We start from the raw sequence: 24,382 nt of genomic DNA on the forward strand, positions 1-24,382 counted from the left end.
TTTTGATGTTTGTACAGTGCTAGCTCATGGGGTTGCAGCAATGCTCCAAAAAGATGCATATTTAAGCTCATTTAAGCTTGATGTGAACATTAAAACTTTGTATCTGTAACAATATGTGTACAGACATGCTTAAATTAAAATGTTAACGATATTAGGTTTGTGTTTTGATCAGACCTTCTTTTCTTTGCCACTAGATGGAGACGTAGTTTTAGCTGTTGATTGAGGAAAAGATGAATCTGCCGTGATCTTTGAAACAGAGGCTTTTTGGGAAATGTTGCTTTTTGTTTTTACATTCCTTTTTTGCTCCTCTAACATAAACAAATAGAGCAATGTGACCAAGCTTTAATGCATTTATCTGTAAAGAAAGTTGGAGCATGCCTGATCTTAGCGTAACAGTACTTTTTATCAAACTTTTGCACAAGTCAAGCTCTGTGCCGTTTCTTCTTGAAGATATGAGATGGTGATTGCTTCTGTTTTTGTAGCTGTAAAAGGATAAATGTGAGCAGCTCATTAGGCAGGCAGTAAAACGATACAAGCTCCAGTGCAGTGTAAGCAGTGAGCAGAGTTCAACGTTCCCGCAGGGACATTCTGAGGGAGATGATTGTCAAAGTCTGAAGCTCCCGATTTACAAGTAGCCACCAGCGGTCAGGGATGATGCCCTCAGGGAAGACGGTCAAGCTTGTCGTGTATGAGGTGCTGCAGTTTGCGGCTCTCATCGTCCCCGTCTTCGTAGTCATGGAGAGATTTGCCAGGCTTATAAGAGACGTGAAAGGGCAAGATGTGACTGCTTACTGGCTCGTGGTGGCGGCTTCCATTGCCTATGTGACCTCTGCGACCTTGCTGGTGTGGGTTCCTCTCAAATACGTGATCCTGAAGAAGCGGAGATTCGTCTCGGAGATCACGCAGTGGTGAGTTACAATTATTTGTCTTCAGTTGTCTTCGTGAGGACTGAAATGAATCTGAGATTATCAGGGACATTTGAGGCTTAAACTAAAGTAACACTGCAAAAAAAATAGGTTGAATTCTCGGGGGAATAAATTGGAGTCCTTCGTTGAGTATTACAAAAATAATCAGCTCAAAAGTTAAATTGTGATGCAGAACGATCCCTGTAGGTTATTGTTGCCACTTGATTTTTTAAAAGTGTTGAATAGAATCAGTTCAAGTATTTCTATTTTTCTAAAAGTGTACATAAACCTGAAAATGTTATAAAGATGGGGCTTTAAGCAGTGGAGGAATGAAAATCTATTGTGACTAATTCAGAAATCTGTTTTATTAATTGCATCAAGTGTGGCTGAGAGCATATTGGTGCATATTTCGTAAAAATATGAAAACTCCTTGAACATTTTTACATTTTTTTGCACTGCAACAACAAATCTAAATGTATGTTATTTTATGGGACATTCCTCTATAAAGTAGAACATACTGCATACTGAAGTGAAAAGAAAAGCATAATTTCACTCATTTCCCTAACTAAACATAATGATACAAGTTCATGCATTTGCATTCAATCCCCTCCAGAAGTAATTTCATTTATAAATAGAGTTGTGATTTTTAGGAAAAACACAGCTGTTCTGTGGAGGCTCCAGAGGTTTAGAGAACATTATTGGACAGAAAACATCACAAAGACCAAGGAACAACACAGGAGAAACAGCCAGTTAAATAAAAATAAATGTTCATCAGCTACAGAAGCAACAAAGAAATCCCTAGTAACTTTGGATAACCTGCAGAAATCCTCTGCTCAGGTTGGCGAATCAGTTCTCAAGATTGTTTTGCCTCCGCTCCCTTCAAATGTGCCTCTAATGGCAAAAAAGAATAAAAATGTTAGCAATATGCACCAAGTGAGGAAAACAGCAAATATACTAAAGGTGCTGTGGTCAGATGAGATCAAAATGTAACTTTTTGGCATAAATGGAGAACACTGAACTCTGCACATAATCCTGAAAACCCCAATTATACTGTGAAACATGGTGGTGGCAGCAATATGCTGTGGGGATGCTTTATGTCTGCGGAATTGTTGGTCAGTTGATGAGATGATGGACGGAGAAAAATACAGAAATTTTAGAAAGACAGCTTGACCAAAACAGTGCCAAAAAATTGCTTGGATACATTTAAATTTTTTCCATTTTACTAATTACTGGTTTACAATTATTGTGTTTTTCTATTCCAGGAAAGTTCAGTAATATGTATTGAAGAGAATAGTGGCGGTGTGATTAAATGTTTTCTAAAAAACAAACCCAAGGAGTAGCAATACTTGGAAGTCAAATCACTTCCACTCAGCTATACGTTTCCCTAAAAAGCCTGTGAATGTGAAGTATAACAGTTTTATTGTCCACATAAAGGCTCTTTAAGATATGCACTGACGGATTTTATTGCTTGAGTTTTATTTTCCCCCAACATTACGAAGGGACACATAAGCATTCCTACACTGATAATGACCAGACGACAGTACATAAATGTGATATGTGATCAAATTGCATTACAAAACATTTCTCATTCTTCAATGACAAAATAAACCTTATTCGCTTTTCAGGAGACCGACAGCACTGGCATATCTTCTGCTGACAACGCTGCCATGTTTTGCCATTCTAATAGCCAGTTCCAAGGTAATTCCCTCAAGACTGATCACTGCTGTCTCTGTGATGCACCTGTTGATGTGTTGTTCTGTCACACGCCAGCTGAGTCCTTGAAGAGGCTCATATTTTCTTTAAACAGCCTATTTGAAGTGCAGACCCACATTACAACCCCCTTTGTGGATGAAAAAACAAGATCATGAATACTTAGAGGAGTTATTGTCAATATGGCACGCTTAGGCACCGATTTTATTGTTTATTGTTTAGGACCCCCATTAGCTGGATGCTAAGCTACTCTTCTTGGTCCATCATTAAAAACACATTAAGATGTATGACAGATGACAGATTTAGCTTGTATATTTACATTTGCAAGATTTACAGTGTGCTGAAGTGTTATTGTAGATTTCTTTTGCAACTTATTGAGTTAAATGAAACTTATCCACTAAAATTCAGAACATTTCTCATAAAATTTCACATTATATATATATTTTTAAATATAGTTTTGAATACTAAAGTGAATGTCAAAGTGACAGCAGACTTCTCTGAAGACTGTAGAAAAGTCTTAGCATAATAGCTGATGAAAGCTAACTTTTTCTGCTCATATGTTGGTTAAAGTATAATGTTTAATGAATAAACTGACAACTGATTAAAACAACACAATGACTAGTTAATAAGTTTGGATACACCAAGCACAACGGATCACTTTTTCGCCCCTGAATTGTAAACACTCAGAAGTGAGAATCGACTTAATGTTCACTCTTCAGTCCAGATGCATTTGACCACTTTTATCTCTGCTGGTAGTGAGCAGGACTTTGTCACCATTGCAAGTCAAACCAGGGCAGTGAAATGTCACAAGACTATGTGGTCCATATTAGATACTCAGTAACAGATAGTAAAGAAAAACAGGTTTTCCATTAACCCAAATTTTAATGGCACTCAACATCCTGAGATGGATAAACAAAATAAATGGATCGTGGTAACCTACTTTCTTTGACATTTTGAGCTTGGACTGTCTGGGACTCAGATCAGACGAGACGACCTGCTGAATTTAAGCATATTACTAAGCGGAGGAAAAGAAACTAACAACACTTACATTGTATTAGCTCTCCATTTCATTGTATGTGTATTACAGAGTAACTTGTGAGGCTCTCTATCCACTGGTTAGAGATTGACTGGAGTTAGGTCTTGAACCGGACAATGATTCCAAACACCAAATCTACAACAAAGTGCCTACAAAACAGTGTTACAGTGGCTTTATCTAAGTCCACACCATAATCTGGCTTAAATACCATCATGAGTCCATGAGACAACTAGAGGAAGCAAATATATGCAAACTTTAATGGAGTGACAAAGTCTTGTAAAGAACACCCAACCATGCTTCTTCCACATGTGATGCAGTGTTAGTCATCCAGGAAATGACTACTTTATTTTATTCATGATGCCAATGTTGGATTTAAAAGCAGTAGCATACTTAAAGTTCATTTTCACAGATTTATATTCCCACTAAATAAGGAAATTGGCATCAAAGTGACAGTGTAACCTTTTTTATATTTGCTACAAAATAAATCCAGCAAAACTACTGTAAATCACATTTCTCTTCCAAATTCACTTTTGAAAATTGTCTGAGCACTTCCATGGGGGAAGATATTAACATCCATTTTGCTGTTATTGAACTGTAGGTCCAGCTGGACAAGCAACAAAGACTCGACCATTTCACAGAGCTGCCTGTTTCCTTGGTTCTTTTCTCCCTGGTTTGTGTGGATGTCATAGAGAGGTTACGGCCTCACAACCTCATGGGTAAAGGTAAGCTTTCAACTTAGAAGATTATTTTTTTAGGAGTTCAACTCAGTTCTTTATCTGCAATGTGTTGCCTCTGCTCCAGAATTGACAATATACAACTCAAACATTGTAGCGGTTCCCCATAACTAACATTACTTAAACTCACAAATCCTGACAGTTCCCTTATCTTGTGGTATGTTGAATACTTGAAACTCAAAGCAGAAGTGACAACATTACTTACTTCCTCAATATATTTCGCAAATATTCATCTGTCCACTTTCGAGGCTCACTGAGAGCAATCCATTATATTCCCAGACGGTTAGTGGACTCTCAGGTATGAAACAAAAAGGGCATTGCGGGACTTTTCTGAAAAACAAACACACTTAATCCTAAAGCAGCAGAACACTTTGAATTCTACGCACTTGATCCCACCATACACATACTATTCAGAACTGTGCTTTAATAGTAACTCGCACTCTTTAAAGATGGTGAATGGTCTCGGTGTTCACATAATCATCTTTTGTTTCTCATGTTTAAACTCCAACATGTTTTCATTATTCCAGTAAACATGGTAAGATAGGAAAAAGCTTGGGGGAAAAAAATACATGTCTATGCCAATAACACCACAGCAATATGCGTCTACAAAGCCATACAATCTCATATTTTCACTTTCCGAAAGAAAGGCAAGACATTTGTTTTGTCCTCATTATCTGTTGTTGCCTTCCAGTTTCAGTTTGCTGTTGTTATTGTCACATGCCAAACTTTAAACATAACGATGTATTGTTAAGCTTGTATAACATCTAGTCTCGTCATTTGCAGCTAATGTTATGGATTCTGACTACGACATGTCAAGACCTGTCCTGACCCACCTGACACATGTGACCAGTGTTTCAGGCCAGCTGCCAGCTGATGAAAGCCAGAACAGAGTGACCCCAGGCCAGGCAGAGGCCAGAAATGGCAGCACAGTCAACAAAAGGCAGGATGTCGCCGAGTCCCCTCACAGCACACGACCAAACGCTTCGTACCTGTACTCTTCCACCCCACGACTGATGCCTTACTCAGGTCCCCTAAGCTTCCTGTGGAGGAAAGATGGAAGGGCAGAGGTATTTGTGGAGTGTTTCTTGTTCTGGCTGGACACAGTGGAGATGGTGCGAGTCTCCGGGGAGCCAGACATTTTCTACTCAACGTGGGTGTTCCCAGTTTACATCCTGGCTTTCCTTTCTTGTCTTCGCATGATCATTGCTCCCCACAGCTTCTTGCTGCCGCTTGCTGGAGCTGTGCTGCAGGATCTTCCTTTCTTCATTATTCGAGTTGCACTGATTGTTGTGTTTGGTTTTGTAACACCTGTGTTATATCCTCTGAAAAATGTCCTGGTAAGCTTAACTTTTGTCTATTTCACATGGATGACCAAGCTGAGGATATTTAAAAGACACCGCCTGTTCTGAGGAGGAGCGTAAAGATCCCAACTCATCTGCGAATGTTTGAACTGTTGGCTTTGAAGAGCAGCACCATGGACTCCTACTGGAACACCATTTGTGTAATTATTAGCCTAATGATATATATAAAGGCATATAGACTGGGCATGAGTGTTTTTATGTCAAGAACATGTAAAAGAAAACATGTCTGCCTTTCCTTAAATCTATACATTTCCTTGAGAAAGTATGGATACCTCTTGAGCTTTTTTTACATTTGGTCACATTACAGTCAAATTAAAACAAACTTAACTGTATTGTATTCAGATTTTATGTGACAGGCCTAAATATGGTGCATAACTGCTAAGTAATAGAACATAATGGGGTAGATGTCCATTAACTTCACTCATAGAGTTTTTGCCATTTTTTACTTTGAAAAATACTGTACATATTTATTTTATTTCTGAACTTGTTTTCTTGCTGCATTTATTCTTTAAAATCTGTACATCTGTAAACAGAAAGTAATAAAAAAGTTTTAAAGTTACATATTTATTGATAGAGAAAAACACACGTGAAAATGTTTAAACTTATACAACTAAATATGTGAGGGTGCTTTTAAGAGAAGTTATCTATTGGCAGGCTTAACTCAAGAATATTTTTGTAAAAAAAAAAAGCCTAAAATTCAAAAAGATTCGTAATGACATTGCTTGAATTTTTGTTGAACGAAAACATGATTCCAAAATCTTTAAAGGACAAAACCTATCCAAAATAACATAAACAGAGGTAATAGATTAAAAACATTAACTGAATAAATTATTGCAGTGGAATTAGGAATGAAGCGAGTCGAGCGCATTCATAGTTAACATGACCAAAACTTAAGACCAAAGGAGGATGAGGAGAAATTAGTCTTGAGTTCTGGGAGAACGGGAATCAAGGTTTTATGAAAACAATGTGAAACATGAAGCAAATCAATTGAAAAATAATGTTTGTGTTGCCTGTGCTTTGAAGATATTTTAGATTGCAGGTGCTGTGCTTTCATTTTCTTTTGGATGTTTGAGTTTGTATCAGAGCAGACCTCCATAGTGGCTACACCGACACAATGCAGTAACTATACTGCACCCCTACCAGGACACATTAAACAGCATTACACCCATGATTCATATGGTCTTTGTTCCTGTGATAGATTAGCTTCAGCTGACAAAGAAAAACATAAAATCATATAAGGTGAGGAAATAATGCATTCCTATGAAGCTCTGGGAGAAAACTTGTTAAAGACCTTATTTACCATGTGAGTGACAAAACATCAGCCAAGCAGCTGTAGCTCACGCAGTAAAGAACCAGATCTGGCTGGCTTTCATTTATGAGCATAAAAACTGAAATTAACTTCCCCTGATATCCCCACAGCCATGATCGTCCTGCTTCTCAATAATTCATACCATAATTTGCAATAAGGCATTAATACAGCTTGCGCTACAAATAACGGTTGCTATTGGAGTGCAGCCTGCTGGTGTGATGGAGGACACTTTCTCATTAGTATGACAGACTGAATGCTTAAAATGATCAAAGAAAACAGCAGACTGGACACCATTTCTCTTGATAAGAGACTTGAAGATCCCCTGATCATCAAATTTGTTCAAATTTGCCAATTTGTCAACATCAGATAGTTTTTATGTGACTTTGAAGTATATGACTCCTTTCACAGTAATAATAAACATATATAACAATACAATTTATTTTGTAAGCATAAATAACCCTTGACTAAATATGTTTATCTTTGCTTATTTTATTTATTCCTGTTTCTCTGCAGAATAAATATATCTTTAGCTACTCTTCAAAATGGAAAAAAAACATATGTCCATTTAATTACCGAATTACTCATCTTAATCAGAACCAATGATCCAATTTTGCTTATGCACAATTTGAGTAATAAGTAAGAAGTCTGAAGCACCAAGAACTGTGATCAGCTGTAGAAAGTTTACCTTGACACCACACACAGTGAGGAGAATTTTAACAAAGAGGAAAAATTGACTACTGTATCTTTTTAATTAGGTTCCGGTATAAGTAATGTTCAGTGTGAAACAAAGCAAATGTGTAACAGGTACAGTCATAAAAAGTAGCTCTGAACTGAATTCAAAGAAAGCTGAAAAAATATTGTGTTGTTTGTCATGTTGCAACCAAAAACTCTAGTGTGTTTTATTGAGACTTTATATTACAGATCAACACAAAGTAGTGTATAACAATCATCTGGTTCACTACAGCTATAAATACTTCCAGATTTCTTTTAATTTAATCTGCATTATGTTTAAGTTGTATATAGTTGGTAATAAGTTGGGTGGAGGGAAAGCTGTTTTTAGGCCCTATACAAGAATGCACAAAATTTTTTAAAAATTACTCAAAATTGAACAACAGCAGAGGCACTTAGAGTGGACAAGGTGAACAGAGATGAGGAAAATAAGATAGAGAAATGAGATAAAGAGAGGGCAGATCATGAGATATGGAAGGAGGGGGAGACAGAAGAGAGATTGGGGGGCTGCTGAACAGGAGAGGAGGTTTTGTAAATCTGACAGACCGGAGGTGCATTTGAATTCAGGCTGTGTTTCTCCTGCGCTAGCCGAATGTTACCCGGCTCTAGCATGGCAACAGAGAGGGGCAGCACTTCTTCAGCTGCAGCCTCTGCACACACACAGACACACACGTGCACAGACAGTCGCAACAGGATCGCAAAGAGTGACTCAGGTAAGCTGGAACGCCCCTGAAGAGACGGTACCCCTGTGGTGAAGGAAACGGCATGCGCAGCGAGAAGGAGAGATAGTGGTTGAGGAGGAGGAGGGGCTACAGGGCTGGAATCTTTAAGGAGGAAGAAAAGGAAGACTGAAGAGCGCTGAACCTGAAACTGTCTGATTCTGGACTCCTACAGTGAGCTTAAGAGAGAGGGATGCGGACAAGATGGATGTGGAGTGATGCAGGATCTCTGACTAGACTAATGTGAGAGACTGAAGAGCGCTGAGAGACTCGCAGAGAAGAAAATGATATTTAGTTCCAGCAGCAGACTGTTCTCGGTGTTTGAACTGAAGTGCAGGCTGAAGGATTCTCAACAGGGGATGCTGAGACACTGATAGAGGTGAGGCGGGATGGAAGGGCAAATATGCAGACCGACAGATGAACCACCTGTTCTTTTAAAGATGAGGTGAGCATATTCACACCAAGAGATTTAGAAATCCCGCTGCTCTTCAGACTGACATATGCTGCATAGGTGATGGATATCTAGATATATGCTGTCAGCCTCACCTGGACCAGGTCTCAAAAGAGGACGCAGACACTTGACTCCCCAGGTGACCTCCCCTCTCTCTCCACCCCTTCGACAACTTGTGGACTTTGTAGATTGGAGTCTTCGTCTCTCACAGGATCCCCAAACTCCCTGATGAGCTTCTCTTAATGGACCATGAGAGTGAAATTTGTGAGCTGGTTTTAAGGTGACACCCCCCCAAACCCCCGGAGGCTCATCTGGCCTGTCCCCTTCTCTCCCTAAAACTTGATGTCTTGATGCATTGCTGTGGGCTGGGACACTGGCGGAGAGTGCAGTCCACCTATGTAAGTGGCAGCATCACCTGCAGGATCTATATGCACCCTTTTGATCGCATAGCAACAGTGGAGTCTTGCGGCGGGGTAGAGCGAAGGGACTACAGGGGGGTACAGCAGTTAATTCACTTATTCAGATGTGCATCCGTGCATCGTCTTTCATCTGCAGTACGTTTGCATGCTCAATTACACAAACAGTGAGTTTAGACTGCGGACTCTTACACTTTATTCTCTTCGTTTATCCTCAGCCAGGCTTTGATCTATTATGATAAAAAAAAAAAGAATGTTATAATGTTTACTATAATAATTCAGATAGTTTTTGTTCCCAAAGTAATCCTCTTGTAACAGACATTGAAAGATTTTTTTTACTGGTGTAAAGAGTTTGTAACTGGAAGGTTGTGGGCTTGACTCCTGTTTTCTTCCGTCATACGTCAGTGTTTCCCTTGGCAAGGCACTCAACCCCAAGTTCCCTACTGATCTGAGCATTGGTTTATATATGTGAGTGTGAATGTGTTAATGTGGCTTCAGTGTAAAGCTCTTTGAGTAGTTAATATGACTGGAAAAGAGCTTCAGGCCACCTACCGTTTGTATTAGTCACAAACAAATGAATTAAAATACCTTGCAAGAGAGTAAAGAAGCTTTATTTTGGATAAGCTGCAGTTGACTGATTAATGTTTACCTGTAAAGACACCAAAAACAGTCATTTAATCTACAAAAAAATAAAGCACCAGATTTGTTTTGTATTTTTAGTATTCTGGCAATGTTTGTACACTTGTTGGTGTACTTGACAAAAAACTTTAATGGATAGTTTACACTTGTTGAGTCTATTTGATTGCTGATTTCTAACCAGTTATTTTTCAGATCAAAAACAATGACATCTAACTTTTGTTTTGCATTTAGCTTGTGAAAATTCTGACAAATCCTGTCGTCCGTATCCTGGACACACTTAGTGACTCTACATGACTTTGATTTTGTGATGAAACGAAGTTGCAACGTTTTGTGTTATTAGCATGTCATAATCTGAGCTATGGAGAGTTTATAGGTATTGGTAAATTGGAGCCTGAGATCAGAATCCAGAAGAGCCCCAAGTGTGATCTTCATTCACTTGGATAGTTGCCAAAGTATTTAAAGTTTATCAATCAATATGTTTTGGTGAAGCATTTCTCACTGAAATCAAGTAAAATCAATACAGAAGTTTTTGAACCAGTCAAGATTCAAGAGGCTCAAAAGACTATATTGGCAGAAAATGGACTAGTGTGGGTTTACCAATCTGTCGATGACAGGATCTTTTTTTCTTTTTTCTTTCTGACCCTGTTCCCTTTTCTACTTTTCCTCTCTATCTTTCTCCTCAAACTCATCTTTACTTACTGCACGAGTTTTGCATGTGCCTCCACTTCTTTTGATAATTCCTGTTAATGCTGATATTATGATGTTAATTAGAGCTGTGCATTTTGTGATGGCGTCAACTGCAGAAAACCTTATCGTCGCCATATTTTCCCCCGCGTGAAGCTGGCTTACTGTTGGCCCTCGGCGCTCTCTCGACTGTCAGCTTAAAGCCTTGCAGATTACCGCGCTGTAACCGCAGCATAGCATGAGTGCCCACCTCAGCACCAAGTCAGGAAAAAAAGGAGCTTAGAAAATCAGGTCGAATAAAAGCAGCATCGCAACAACAAATGATACTTGCTGCTCACATTTGATGAAGACTCATTGATGAATGTGTACGTAGGTGAGCATAGTTTGGTAAAGGCTGTTGAATATAAAAGCATCAATTGTTTCAAACAGAAAATCATATTTTATTGAATTGTGCTCTGCATTGTGTAGTCTAACAGAGAGCACTGTTACTGAAACCCAACATAAAAGGTTGAGCTCATTAAAGGATAAACAGTTCAGATTTATTACCAATTTGTGCTATTTTTTCACTTCATAATCCTTCAGAAATACTTATGTGCCAATATTTATGAGTCACATGTAGCTCTATGCTTCCATTTGAGTCTCTACTGCTCATAGAAACAGTCAGAGAGCTTAAAAAAACTTTTTTCTGGTAATAAGTTCATGTTTTTTGGTATATGAAAAACCAGCTGTCACTAAAACTTCCTGATAACTAAGTCAGTGGACACTGTCCCGTTACCTAGCCTCCTTAAGTAGCCCAGCCTGTTACATAGCAACCCAAGTGGAGCTCGAGCAGGTTTGGTCAGTTGGTTTTACTGCTGTATATGCTGTACAACGACTGCTAGAAAAGACAAATGTTTTGTTGTTAAATATCCCTTTGGAAATCTCTTGCTGAATCCTAGATGGTTGTGCTTGAGGCTCCACTTCTTCTGTAGTTGTGCATCTGTTTGCAGATATTTCTACATCAGAATCAAAATTCCTTCCTTTTATTGTGCATGAAAGAAAGCACAACATTTTAAAAACTTTACATGTATAAAGCGTGAGTGTAAATGTTAATTTGGGTGGTGTGGTATGACAAGAGACACTAAAACAGGTTAAAAAATAAATAAAAGAAGCAAAACTGAGCAAGTGAAATCTCATTATTTTAGAATGACTGTGCAACAAAAATGTAAAGAACATATTTTGTAGGTCATAAATCTATTCTGACTTTTTACAATTAAACATGATTTCCTCTTTATCAATGCTTAATGGCAAACCTTATGTCTAAAAAGCATCTCGATTTCCTCTTATGGTTCTTCACACTCAAGTCCTTTTTTGTTAAATGATTAAACTGTTAAACTGCCAATATGTTTCCTTTCTTCAAACATTTAAACATTAGTCATCCACTCCAATCAAAATAATTAAATAACATTTACAATCTGTTTGGTGCTAGCAGAGGGAATTTGACAAGATTTTTTTTTTTTTTAATGGGAGGAAACCCTTAACTATGATGCTTAACAAGCAGATGCAATTTTCTTACAAATGTGTCACAATTTAAAGGGAATAAAATAACAAAAGAAGATGTACTGCCAAAAAAGAATATTGCCCAAACATAAATGTTCTTCCTTTTTGTGCAAAGTTCACTGCAGAGTGGCTCACATCGTGCTTTGTCACTAATGCTCCTGAAAAGACTCAATTTGAATGTGATTTTAAGTCTGGAAAAAACAGGCGATCGTGTATAATTTCATTAATCTCTGATTCTACCAATCCTTCTCTTTCCCTGCCTGACCAATCAGAGGCTCATCGGCCAGATTACAATCACAGCACAAGATAACACAGGCAGGGATGCAAGCATGCAGGCTGAATAGGTTCATCCTCCCTCCTGTTGTTCTCTGTTTGACATAGTATGAAATGGGAACAAGACATTAGAGAGAAAACAATGTTTTTCTTTAATCTAAAACTGGAGCTCAGCACCCTGCCCTCCAACCTGCTGCGCTCTTTTCCAGCTGGTTGATTTCACCTTCCTCAGTTTCCCATCATCGCTCTTCCTCACTGTTCTTCCTTCATTTCTTTCCCCCAGATGTTAGGAGGTCAAAGTTGACTGTTTGCAGGTTGTTGTTTTTTTTTTTCTCATAGCATTTTAAGCTGTGCTTCAGATAGAAGTTTACCTTCATATTCTCATGGATTTTAGTCATTTCAGGGTGATCAGGTAACCATCAACAAGGAGGAAGAAGAGGAGGATTCAGGCAGAAGACGGAGGGAACTTTATGCAAGTTCTATTTCTGCCTCTGACAGCTACTTCTGGAGCTCATCTTTGTTTCTCTTTGGCTCCCACTCTTCCTCCTCTTCCTCCTCCTCCTTGCAGAATGTTTCACTGGGTCTGATGGGCAGGCAAAGCTTCAGGCAGATGTAAATCTGGGGAGGTTTGTTGGCAAAGGGGGCAGACAGTGGAGGTTGGAGGATGTTGCCACAGCTGCTAAATGCAGTCTGGGCGTCTTTGCATGTGACTGAGTCTGTCGGGAGTCGGGTTCTCTGCCTTTCCACCTGCGGGCCATGTCCAAATTGCTGAAAGCAAAGAATGTCTCCTGGGTGAGTATTGGCTCCTTATCTGGTAGGATATGGGGAGGAGTGGAACGAGGACAGAGGGGGAGAGTCGTTACTGGGTTTAAAAGACTGTTTCTTGCTGTTAGTGTTATCTGGTCAAAAGAGGTTAATTACGGTTTTTACAACGAGATTATTTTTCTACCCACATATTAATTTGTAATGTACCATTTTGGAAGGTATTTTTTTGCGCATCAGCAGTTTTGTGTGGAACAGTTTTGCAGCCAAAGATGATTAAAAGGGATAGTTCCATTGTTTTTTTACCTTAGAGTCTGGAAAAAAGACTGCAAGTTGTTGACATCTTAACTGGAGTAGATGACAGCAGAGACGGACAAAAGTGGACTTTTACTGTCTTAAGACAAATTCAGTCTCAAAAACACAGTTTTGCACGTCCATATTTTTGCAGGTTATTTTCAAAAGATTTTTGTCAAACAAACTTCACACAAATCCTGTTGTTTTTAGTTTTTCTAGTTGAGTAATAAAAAAAATATTTTTTTTTCTTTTTATTAAAATAAAAGGGGAAAAAAACTGACCAAACTAAACTGACTGAGTAAGTACGAAGTATTTAAAATATAATAAATATGGGTAGAAACTGTCTGCAGGTGTTTGCAATAACTAAGAAATTAGTCTCTAAGATCAGAGTGAAAGAAATTCTCATTGCAGATTTTTCTTTAATTTGGCCACAATTTGAGTTTTTTCAAGCCTAAATGGCCTGTGACCTGTGGCCACAGCCTCTTCATCAGATGTATGTCCAGACATTGATTAGGTCACTCCAAAGCATTTTCAGTCATTTAGATGTGGCCTTGCTAGTCTGCTTTATATATATTTCTGATGCATGATCCAAGTACTTGAGCATAAACTTCTATAAGTTATCAGTGACAGTTACTTTACCTGAAGAGGACAGATTTCATAATAGACAGCTCTCCAGAAAATACATATGTACTGAGAATGCCAGATGCTGTATCACTCTGCCTCATCAGCAGATTCGACAGAACAGCTGTTTGTGAGTTTGAAGTTTGAAGAGAATTTTTGGAACGACGACAAAACCTGGAAAGCACAGAAACACATCATCTTCATTTCTCTCAGCAGATACAAAAGCCGATACAAAAGCATTCTCCGTTATTGGTGGAGCTACGGTTGATAAGTTGTAGCAAATGATGCCGATGGGCACGGCCCAGATGATTCGGTGGATGTGGCTCCTCTTGTTCAGCTGAAACAATTGTAGAGTTCTAATATCTGCTGACACAATCTTGTATCCCAATGATGAGAACATTTTCAGTGTGTGTTGCTTTGATGAGCTAAAGTCAGCTGAAACAGATGGTGATCAACCAACTAGCCATTAGCTTTCCTCTGCTCCACGGATCACACCCTCCTACCGAGGCAAACAGAAACTACAGCTGCATTAGAGAGCCAGATTGTGGAAGACAATGATTCATCTCAAATCGGGGAAAATGGGTGTAACTTAACTGCCACAGTTTAAAATGGCAAACTAAGCACGGCATTTTGGCTTCATGGAGACAGGGTTCTGTTTTCAGACTGGAGGCAGATGTACGTCAGTGAGCTGTGTGGACAAAGTGGAGGACTGAGTGAGAGGTTAGGATCTGGGAGCTTTGCCGGTAATTGTGCGTGCCATCCATTTCTGGCCCAGCAGCCCAATCATGCATTTCTGGCCTCAAATAACAACACACACTCGCATGCAAGCACACTGATTGTAAGAGGCTTAGTGACGGAGGCTTGTTTACGAATGTGTGAACGAACATGTGCATATGGACACGTGTGATAGAGTGGATAAGCCAGGGGATGACAGTAGTGGGCTCTGATGAGATGTAGGAGTTTGCCTCTACAGAAATTTAATGAATGCTGCATATTTTTTGAGGGTATTAAGCTCTTTAAGGTGAATTGGAAGAACTTCTTAATATGTTACCAGAGATAAGGTAGTGGAAAGAACATTCAGTTTCTCTTGCCTTTTTTTTTTTTGTTTTCCTTATAAATGAGTAGCGTTTTTAAAGATTCTCAAGTAATTTGTCTAGAAAAAAATATCAACATTTACTTGGTAAAAACCTGGAAACTTTATCTGAGCTAATTTTATCAGGATGCTCTTCTGAACACAAATCCTGAACATTGTTTGCCTTTTGCTCATTTCTTCATAGTTTACTGCACAGACTACACAGCATGCTGTGGTGGTCAGGTACATATGTGTGGAATTGAAACTGAAGCAGCCAAAGCCAAAAGAAAATCCCCCCGAAAGCCTCCTGAACATGACAACTGTATGAAAATGTAATGAAGAAAAAATTGGGATTTATTTAAAATATTTCAACATTAGAACTGGTGTGAAATAGGCCAAAAATGTGTTATTAAATGTTTGTTTTTTTTTTTTAAATCAATGAATTCTAGCAAACTATGTGTACAAACTTGTCAAAGCAGTCACTGTGGGAAAATGCATTAGAATCAGCCCACATACAACAGTCTCTGTCTTGTGTGTTTTGGCTGCTTATTAATATTACCATCTCCAAAATCTATTTTTACAACTAGATTTGGCAGCTATAACTGCTCTGGCACTGGCTTGCCCAGTCAAAGCTGAAATACAACTAACTGACTCTAAACCACCCAGGATTGATGAGAGTTTCTTTTTCATGGTGGATATAAAACCTTATTTGTAACCTTAAGACAAAAGAATTATGCAAAATTCAAAGCAGCGTGTTTATTTATATAAAGTGGTATATATGAAGTGCTCGGAAAAAAGGAAATGCAAAACTCACCTATTAGCTCCAGCTCTGTAAGATTGGCTTAAGAGCGACAGTATAAATTGATTTTCATGCATTAGAGTTTAGGTGTGGATTCTGAATTTGCTACTAAAACACATATGATTTGAGCTAAACTAGATCTTTGAAACTCTTTGCAGAATACCCACATTTACTCTGAGATATAATTATATTCCTTTAAAATGATGTTTTGAGAACATCATTGTGGAACCCTAAAACAAATGCATACCATACTTGTAGTGTACATTGCAAAGGTTTTAAAGATTATTCTCTTTATAATTAAATGTAACTTTGGGTCCATCATAAAATGAACAGAAAACACATTTAGGTCTGCGGCTGTAAGATGACAGAATGTAAAACAGCTTAGAGGGAACTCCTTTAAAGTTGTGTTTTATGGATGTGATTGTTTGTTTTGGTATCAATATTTAGAAGAGGAGGAGTTTTGAAGGCCAAGGAGAAGATAATGACAGGATTAGAAACCAGACTACCAGGGACAGACAGGAGGCCCCAAGAAACATAAGATCATCTGGTTCAGGGCCTTCTTAACGTTAATGTAAATGATTCCTGCTGACTAATAAAATTAACAGAAGTAGTTTTGTTTTGTTTTTTTTAAAGAGAAGTGAGATCTGAAATTGTCAAATTGATTTAAAAAAATGTGGCAAAGATGTGGATTCGGATCACATACTGTATACTGCCTGTGTCTGTGGCTACAGAGATTTTGTACTTTAGTACTTTAGGCACACATTTGTGTCTGACCTGGAGGTCACAGGCTTGGGCCAAGCTGACAACAGACACGGAGCTTTCTTTTCCATTTTCAATTATGTAACCTCTCATCTGTGTCTCTCCCGGAGGACTTTAGTACCCCACTGCATCGCCCATCTGCTGATGTACCCTGCACAGTTGTGGATAGGAACCAGCTGCAGTGACCAATGGGTCTTGCTGCATCACCTACTTTAGAAGAGTGGTGAATGTAGCAGCCAAAACATTTGATTTAGAAAAGTGAAAATGCAGAAACAAATGAATAACATGTAGCACAACGCTTAGATACAGTCTATTAGGGTTTTAATTACTATCTTTAAAAAAAAAAAAACTTTAGATTAGGACAGCATAAGTTCTAAGAACCAATTTGAATGCTCTGAATACAGATTCTTTAAAGCAAAAAACACTTTGTTTTATTAAATTAGAAAAGGCACGAGGAAGATTTTTTTAATAATCTCTAAAACACAGAAACAATTTATTTAGTGCTTGTATAACGTAAATTAGATTATTTCATATTTAAGCATGTACTTAATTACTCATTTCCATTATAATTTGAGGCTCTTTTGGCTCTTGAAAGGGTCTAGCCCAGTGCGCCACTCATGCGAGAACCGCCACCGGTAGTCCTTCTGTCGGGCTTCTGCAGCGATGTCCCGCCATATGCAGTCCACGCAGTGAAGGGATAACCTCATGATATAACAATCATCCTGGGTGTGTGGTGTGTGTGTGTGTGTGTGTGTGTGTGTGTGTGTGTGTGTGTGTGTGTGTGTGTGTGTGTGTGTGTGTGTGTGTGTGTGTGTGTGTGTGTGTGTGTGTGTGGAGCTGAACACAGTGTTAGTGGTGAGAAAATCTCATGATTACTCCTTCCGGATGAGGAGTGCTGGGTTTGTCTGTGTCCTGAGCTGTAAACAGGGCGCACAAAGGCATTTATCTATTGCCCGATTTTTAATTCCATCTCTCTCCCCCCTGGAGCCGGGCCGAAAATATTCTCATTTGTGCAGCCAGACCCCAGGAAGTCGCACGGGATGCACAAAACACATTCATCAAGCGTCACACTAGCCGAGGATGAAATCTGCTGCTGCACAAATGAGACGTTTCTCACCTTGAAATATTTCTGGATTTATGGAGCGCACGGGCAGGTTGGGACAACAACTTTGACGTGGTCGGGAGCCTGAGGTCAGAGTGAGCGGTGTGCGGCGCAACAGATGCCACACTGAGAAATAAGCCTTTAATACCCAGAGGACTCTGGAAAGGGTAAACTACCCTCAACTCAACACGGTGCAGCTTCCAAACTCTTCTCCAGTGGCGTCCTGCGCGTCGCGATTCGTTTGGGAAATTTTACGCTAAAAACAGCGCGTAAAGAGCGGACTTTTCTTTGCACAGAGATCGATCCGTTGTGACACATTAAACGGAAGTGAGCGCGTTCTCATGGCATGCTTTATGCATCACTCACTGGAGCCAGGTGAACGGTGAAGTCAGCTCGTTAGGATAACGCAGGTGGACACTTTTAACCAACGATGCCGCCCAAAAAGAAGGTAAAATTCCCAAGATTCTCTAGATTTGCTTCCCTTTTTTTTTTTTTTTTTTTTTTTACCTGTTTCTGCATGTGTGTATCTGTGAGTATGTGCTGAACAGGAAGCGTTAAAAAAAGACACCATCTGTTGCACTGGGCGTTAATCCCGTCTGCGAGGCCTTTCCACATCATTGCACTCACTATAACAGCCACAGCGCTGCAGGGGCAGAGAGTTGCGTTTCCGCATGCTTGTATCATGCCATGTGTCCTGCTGAATGACAGGCTTCAGAGAGTTGCATAACTAATAGTCTGTGGATCAGAGGGATTAAATCTCTTTCCTTGATTTTTCTCTCTCATATTGTGGGAACTGCCAGTGGCTGACTGAATTCCCATTTGCTTCAGCATTGAAGCAGCAGCAAATGGATTCAGGAACAACAACTGGGAAATAGGGACTTATACAGAGTTAAACTGATCAAACTTTGCTGAAAGGAAAGTTTGATCAGTTCTGGCTTGAAGCTGTAATAGTATCTCTTTTTTATTCTGATAACTTTCTCTATAAAGACAAACTAATTTACTTAATAAACATTAATATATATATATATATATATATATATATATATATATATATATATATATATATATATATATATATATATATATATATATACCACTCCAAACTTTATAGTAATTGATCTGGCTTTTCTGCAATTGACCAACACAAAGTAGTTCATAATTATATAGTGGAAGAACAATATTTTATGGGTTTTTTTGTTTATTTATTTATTATAAATAATTTAAGAAGCAGTTTATTTTTCTACTTAGTCACATTTCCTCTAATAGGCCTAAATAAAATGCAGCTCAACCAATTGGCTTCAGAATCATTGGTTAGTGAGTCCAAAAAAAAAAACTGTCTCTAATTGCTTAAGAGGATTCTACATTATAAAATAAATTGCATTATGAAGACCAAAAAAAAGTCTGATTTGAAGTTCTGAAAAAACTGAGAAGGAGAGTATTTTCTTTTTATTCACCAGCCAAGAAGCTGGTTGCACTGGAGGAGCTATAGAGATCCACTGTATGGAGGTTTAACTTGCAGGAGTAAAACAACCCTGAATGAATAAAAAAAATCTGTCACTGGGTGGCCTACTGTTTTGGACTGCAGCAGGTTTGGCCCACTGCTTGTTACTTAGAATAGGAAAAGCCTCTTAGTAGTTGTTACTGGGGTATTACACTATCTGTTCTACTCCCAACCATGAAGTAGAGCAATAAGACTCAGAGCTGTCTGTTACGTTTCAGTATCTGTAGTTAGACCTGTTTTCAGTTTAAATGTTCTTTTCCACTATATATATATATATATATATATATATATATATATATATATAATATACACACACAAGTCGTGTGTTTTTTATGATGTGCTATCATTACTTTGTGGCTATGAAGTACAGTCGAGTTGCAGATAGTTTCAGGTACAGGTAGTTCAAATATAATTGGAAATTATTTCTAAGAAGAATAAAGAATTTATTTTTCCCTAGTGATATCCATACAAAGGGACAGACCTCCCTCTTTCCAGCCGTATTACATCACACTGTATCATGTGCAGAGATGAGGGACATCCAGAGCTATATCTATTAAAAGAGCCAAAAACGTCAGGCATTAAATTATATTGATATAGTTAATGGAGTCTGTGTCTGTCTCTGATGAGGGAGCTTGAACTTGTGGGCTCATAGTCACAGGAAGCAGAGTTGGCAGTCTGTGTGGAATTTGCATTTGTCTCTTTGGACCTAAATCCTAGATTGACGCATGCTATCTTAATCTCCTTACGCAGAGACAATCAGAGACCCAGACAGACACAGAAAGAAAATGTGAGAGAGACAGAGAGAAAGACAGTGAGAGAGAAGGCTTAGGACACACACAGCCTTTCTCCTAGAAGATCTTTTAGTCATTATTCTGTCTCTGGTGCTATGACTTTGGTTTCGCTTTTTTTCTTCCGATGAATAACTGGGCAATGATAACAGTAAATATTGGAAACTATAAAATGTTTCCAAAGGAAAGCGAATGTGCTTAGTCATTGTTTTATAAGAAACCAAGGCACATCGGGGTGATTAACCTCAGGACAGCAACAAGTGGTAACGGATCCTCGTAATGAGTTTAGCTGCATTTCTTAAAAGAAGTATAATGAATACACCTTAATATTTATTCAGGCATTCACATCCCTTATTGTCAAGATCTACTTCTTATTTTTATGCCATATTTTGTGCTGGCCACGCATAAAACCACTGACGGGTAACGTGTTTAACAATGACTATCCCTTCATCAGGCACCTATTAGTAGGTGGGATACTACAGACAGCAAGCAAGCATTTTGTCCTCAAAGCCGAATTGTTTGAAATAGCAAAAAGAAAGAGCCAGTGTAATAATTTGAACTTTTGTCACTGCAGATAAAAGCAGGAGGCTGTAAAAGCAAAGCAGGGATATTTCAACCATGAGACTAACAAGTTCTTAGGAGGTGAAATGTGGACTTACAGAAACATTTGCTGCTTGTTCAGAAAGGAAGAACCAACAATCACCCAGCGACAACATTACCTAATCTCATACTACATTAGTCAGATGTTTTACTCCCCCTTGAATGCTTAAAACTGAAAATATTACTGATGGGATTAACTACTGATTATTATCTGACCAGTTTGGAGCAATCCTAGTGCAGCGATTAACAATTTTTTCTTTCTATTATATTGAATCTGTATCGATTCCTTTTTCTAAATCTGAACACATGTGGTGCTTTAAGAGAACAGTATATTAGAAACAAGCATTTTCTTACTCTATGTGTCCCTTTTTATGAAGAGTGGTCATAGATTGAGATAATTTTTATCTTAAATATTTGGTTTGTGACTTCTGGCAGAGTTTGTTGTTTATAATCACTCTTAGAAATTTTTATTCACGTTGAAATCCACTCTAACATTATTTCCCAATTTGCTTTTATGCCACCAAATACCTTAAATTTAAGATTACCTTAATTTAATGGAAGTTTAATAATGCCAATCCACATATTCCATGTTGTCAATTCCCTTTCTATGATTTTCACTGATCCTTTTCTACATTTCGTTATATATATGGTGGAAAACCTATCAATGGTACTGTGTGCACTATTAATTCAATTACTTCAGAATGCAACAATGCTGTTGGAATAATTTTAGCACATTTGAACAAGATTTAGTAATATGTATAAAGTTAGCAATTCTGCACTCAACAATCACGTTGCTATATTTTTATAACCTTGCGTTGGTATTTGAAGTGTTGACCTGGCCTCCAAATTCCCTGTCCTCAATTAAAAGTGTCAGAAATCAAGTTAGATATACAGAGGCCTAACCTCACAACTTACAGGGTTTCAGGGATCTGCTGCTAACATCTTGGTGGTAGTTAAGGCAGCACACATCAGTGGTTAACTGTAGTCTTGTCTTGGTGGTTTAGGCCTGTTTGGACAACAATAGGAAAGGACCAAGAGACACAATTAGACATTGATTCAAATGTTACACATCATGAGTATATTTTAGTTGTTAGATGCGTTACATATTACTTCCTTCTGAAAGAAACATACATAAACAGTAACGCTAAAAAGCACTACTATCAAACAAGCTGCACACGCCAGTTTGCTAATTGTTTAAATGAGTAATAGGATATCTAAAATGTTATGTGAAAGCTACCTTATCTACTCTAAAATAGCATCAGGCAGAGGGCACACAGCCAGTTTCCTTCAGACAAATTATGCAAGGCAGCTGATGAAACAGGGATCGGAGAAAAGTGTATTGGAGAGCACACATTATGCAAATGAGCAAATGTTAATGACCAAATGAGTGCGTGGCAAAGAAATCCTCACAGTCTTTGGAATAATTAACCAACCGTTAATGAGCGGCAAATGAACAATAAGAGGACAGTAAGAGCACCGATGTAATCAGATAAAAAATGATAATATTTCCTTTGATGCGGGAAAAAAAACAGTATACGGAGATCTGGGCTTACTTCCAACTGGTGGATTTTATTAGTCACAATTAGATTAGTAAACTGTTGCACTGACTTTAAAACAGAAAAGCATTGACACACATCTGGAAACAGAGAATGTTAATGCATCAACGTCCTTTGAAAATATCTGTAGAGCCGATCTTAAAACATCCATCCATGCATGATCTGTACCGGCTTATCCTTGCAGGATTGCGGGGGCGCTAGTGTCCATGTCCAGTGGTCATTGGGCAAACGGCAGGATACACCTTGGGCAGGTCGCCAGTCCATCCCATAGCAACACAGAGAGACACACAAGATAAACACCCAGCCACACAAACACATATTTTATACACATTTAATGTATCAACACACAGTAGCTGTAAAGGGATAATATCTTATATCCCTTTACAGCATTCAGTATGAATTAAAGGTCTAAAATTTCTTCATAAGAGATTTTTATTTATTTTTTTGAGTTGTTATAATGGAAGACTTAGCTTTTCCTGTGGGCGATGTTTGTGTTTAGGTGACAAATTTCTCTGAATGGTTGCTATGGAAACATCTCCCCATCTGTTGAATTAGTGTGCAACAAGAAAACCATCTTTAGGTGGAGAACTCTACAAATCGTATGTTTATGTTTTTTTTTAAATGTTGGGAATTGTAATTTGCCTTCAAACCTTCACTTAACTAAAGGTTCAGAAGAATTTTTGTTTTGCTGTTTGTTTTGGAAACCTAACTGTTTTTTATAGAAATGTAAACAGATTTTGGACTTAATGAGAATAACACTCGTGAAAACTGAACGGGAACACAGCAAAAGTTTACAGTAAAGTATGTAAATCAGAAGATGAAATTTGGTGAGGCTGTCAAAATTAGGCGTGAAATAAGCACTTGAGTACTTTTCTTTCCCACACTGGAGAGGCTGTGTCTCACAACTTCAGGAGTCAATGAAAACCAAAAACATTGCCTGCTGCTATTCTCATGTGATGTGATGACACCAGATTCTAGATTGATTTCTTTTTTAAAACTGTGAAATTGACCAGGAAAGGCATACCTACTTCTATTATCTTTAATGTAGCAGTACCCCTTATGTTTGCATTTGCATTTCTTAAATACCCATTCTACATTTTAGTTCGCCCTCTTAAGGAATGGCAGTGCTACAGGTCAGCCAGTTGGCTCCTCTGATTATTCCCTATTAGGGACTTTCATCTTCCCAATGAGAGGCTTCCTTCCTAATGCACTTCTCTGGCATACACCAAAAGAGCTGTGTAAACACTTTTGAACGGAAAAGGAGTCACCTTCAGGTTGGACATTGTGGGATCCAGTTTTACCTGCTCACATTATCTTTGTCCTTCACTTTGCTTCGCCTATGCTTTCATTGTGTTCTCATGCATTTGTTGCTGTTGTTTCAGTTTACTTCATTAGTGGACAACTGCATATGAAATGAGGCAGTCTTATGTTTTTTGTGTACAGCAGTAAAATAATTCTGGAGGTTTCTGTCCCTGTCAGCTGCAACTGAGAGGCGCTCAAACAGCACACAAAAAGCGGGAAGTCGGAGACGATGTGGACAGAATGGCAGACAGAGTTTAAGTGACTTTAAAGCATCAGTTAGCTGTCTCTTTTTTTTTATTTTTCTTTTGATGCCTTTTCAAGACCATTTCCAAACACTGGTGTTTGTTAAACCTGAGATTGAGGCATAATAATGAATAGACTACTGGGAGACCAGGGCCCCACGAGAGTCGTCTTTTTCTCAACAGAGTATGATAGTTATGATGATCTGGTTCTTCATCGTGGTGAAAGTTTGACTGACTGGGATGGGAGATCAATAAAGAACATAGAACTTGCAGGTGTCAAAATACAAAGGTGGTATACAAAACAAACAAAAGAAATACACCCTATAATGTTCAATAATTTGAAAGTCCACATATGGGAAAGTAATTTTAAGTAGTTTTCTTTCTCTAGAATATGGACAACGCTGAGATTATGACCTCCATTTTGTGTGTTAACCTTATTTATGCATGATTTCTTGAAGTTTATCACACCATTACTCCGG

The 24,382-nt window shown here is 38.4% G+C and overlaps 2 protein-coding genes and 1 long non-coding RNA gene across 7 annotated transcripts in view; 2 read left to right on the forward strand and 1 right to left on the reverse strand.

The window, feature by feature from the left end:
* The first annotated feature begins 13 nt into the window (after positions 1-13).
* Positions 14-6,305, forward strand: tmem236 (transmembrane protein 236). Its single transcript, XM_008434480.3, has 4 exons — positions 14-908; positions 2,531-2,603; positions 4,250-4,373; positions 5,169-6,305. The coding sequence occupies exons 1-4, from the start codon at positions 652-654 to the stop codon at positions 5,792-5,794; spliced, it is 1,080 nt and encodes a 359-aa protein (XP_008432702.2). The 5' UTR covers positions 14-651; the 3' UTR covers positions 5,795-6,305.
* A 2,008-nt stretch (positions 6,306-8,313) lies between these two features.
* Positions 8,314-24,382, forward strand: part of cacnb2b (calcium channel, voltage-dependent, beta 2b) — a 29,405-nt gene continuing 13,336 nt past the window's right edge. For 2 of the 4 annotated variants that reach the window (XM_081598291.1, XM_081598293.1), the window contains exon 1: positions 17,526-18,362. In XM_081598291.1, coding sequence (XP_081454417.1) covers positions 18,345-18,362 — 18 coding nt within the window. In that variant the 5' untranslated portion in view covers positions 17,526-18,344. Of the gene's footprint in view, positions 9,353-17,525; positions 18,363-24,382 lie in introns of those variants that run through there. The other 2 variants (XM_081598289.1, XM_081598290.1) reach the window with 2 other exon arrangements.
* On the reverse strand, positions 9,359-23,424 carry LOC108167119 (uncharacterized). 2 transcript variants are annotated; one of them, XR_001777527.2, is made up of 4 exons: positions 22,528-23,424; positions 21,719-21,809; positions 14,201-14,356; positions 9,359-13,316 (listed from the first exon to the last, which is right to left on the reverse strand). It is a non-coding gene; the product is annotated as an uncharacterized LOC108167119 (long non-coding RNA). The 2 variants fall into 2 exon arrangements; XR_014084253.1 differs by having other exon boundaries at positions 21,719-23,424.

The sequence above is a fragment of the Poecilia reticulata genome, chromosome 17 (assembly GCF_904066995.2).
Source record: "Poecilia reticulata chromosome 17, P_reticulata-male-v2, whole genome shotgun sequence".
In the NCBI taxonomy this organism is placed as follows: domain Eukaryota; kingdom Metazoa; phylum Chordata; class Actinopteri; order Cyprinodontiformes; family Poeciliidae; genus Poecilia; species Poecilia reticulata.

Excerpts from the sequence above, each read along its gene's own strand:
- tmem236 (XM_008434480.3), top strand. The coding sequence starts at position 652 with ATGATGCCCTCAGGGAAGACGGTCAAGCTTGTCGTGTATGAGGTGCTG. Across the intron at positions 909-2,530 it reads GTCTCGGAGATCACGCAGTG|GAGACCGACAGCACTGGCAT; the intron begins GTGAGTTACAAT and ends TTCGCTTTTCAG. Across the intron at positions 2,604-4,249 it reads TTCTAATAGCCAGTTCCAAG|GTCCAGCTGGACAAGCAACA; the intron begins GTAATTCCCTCA and ends ATTGAACTGTAG.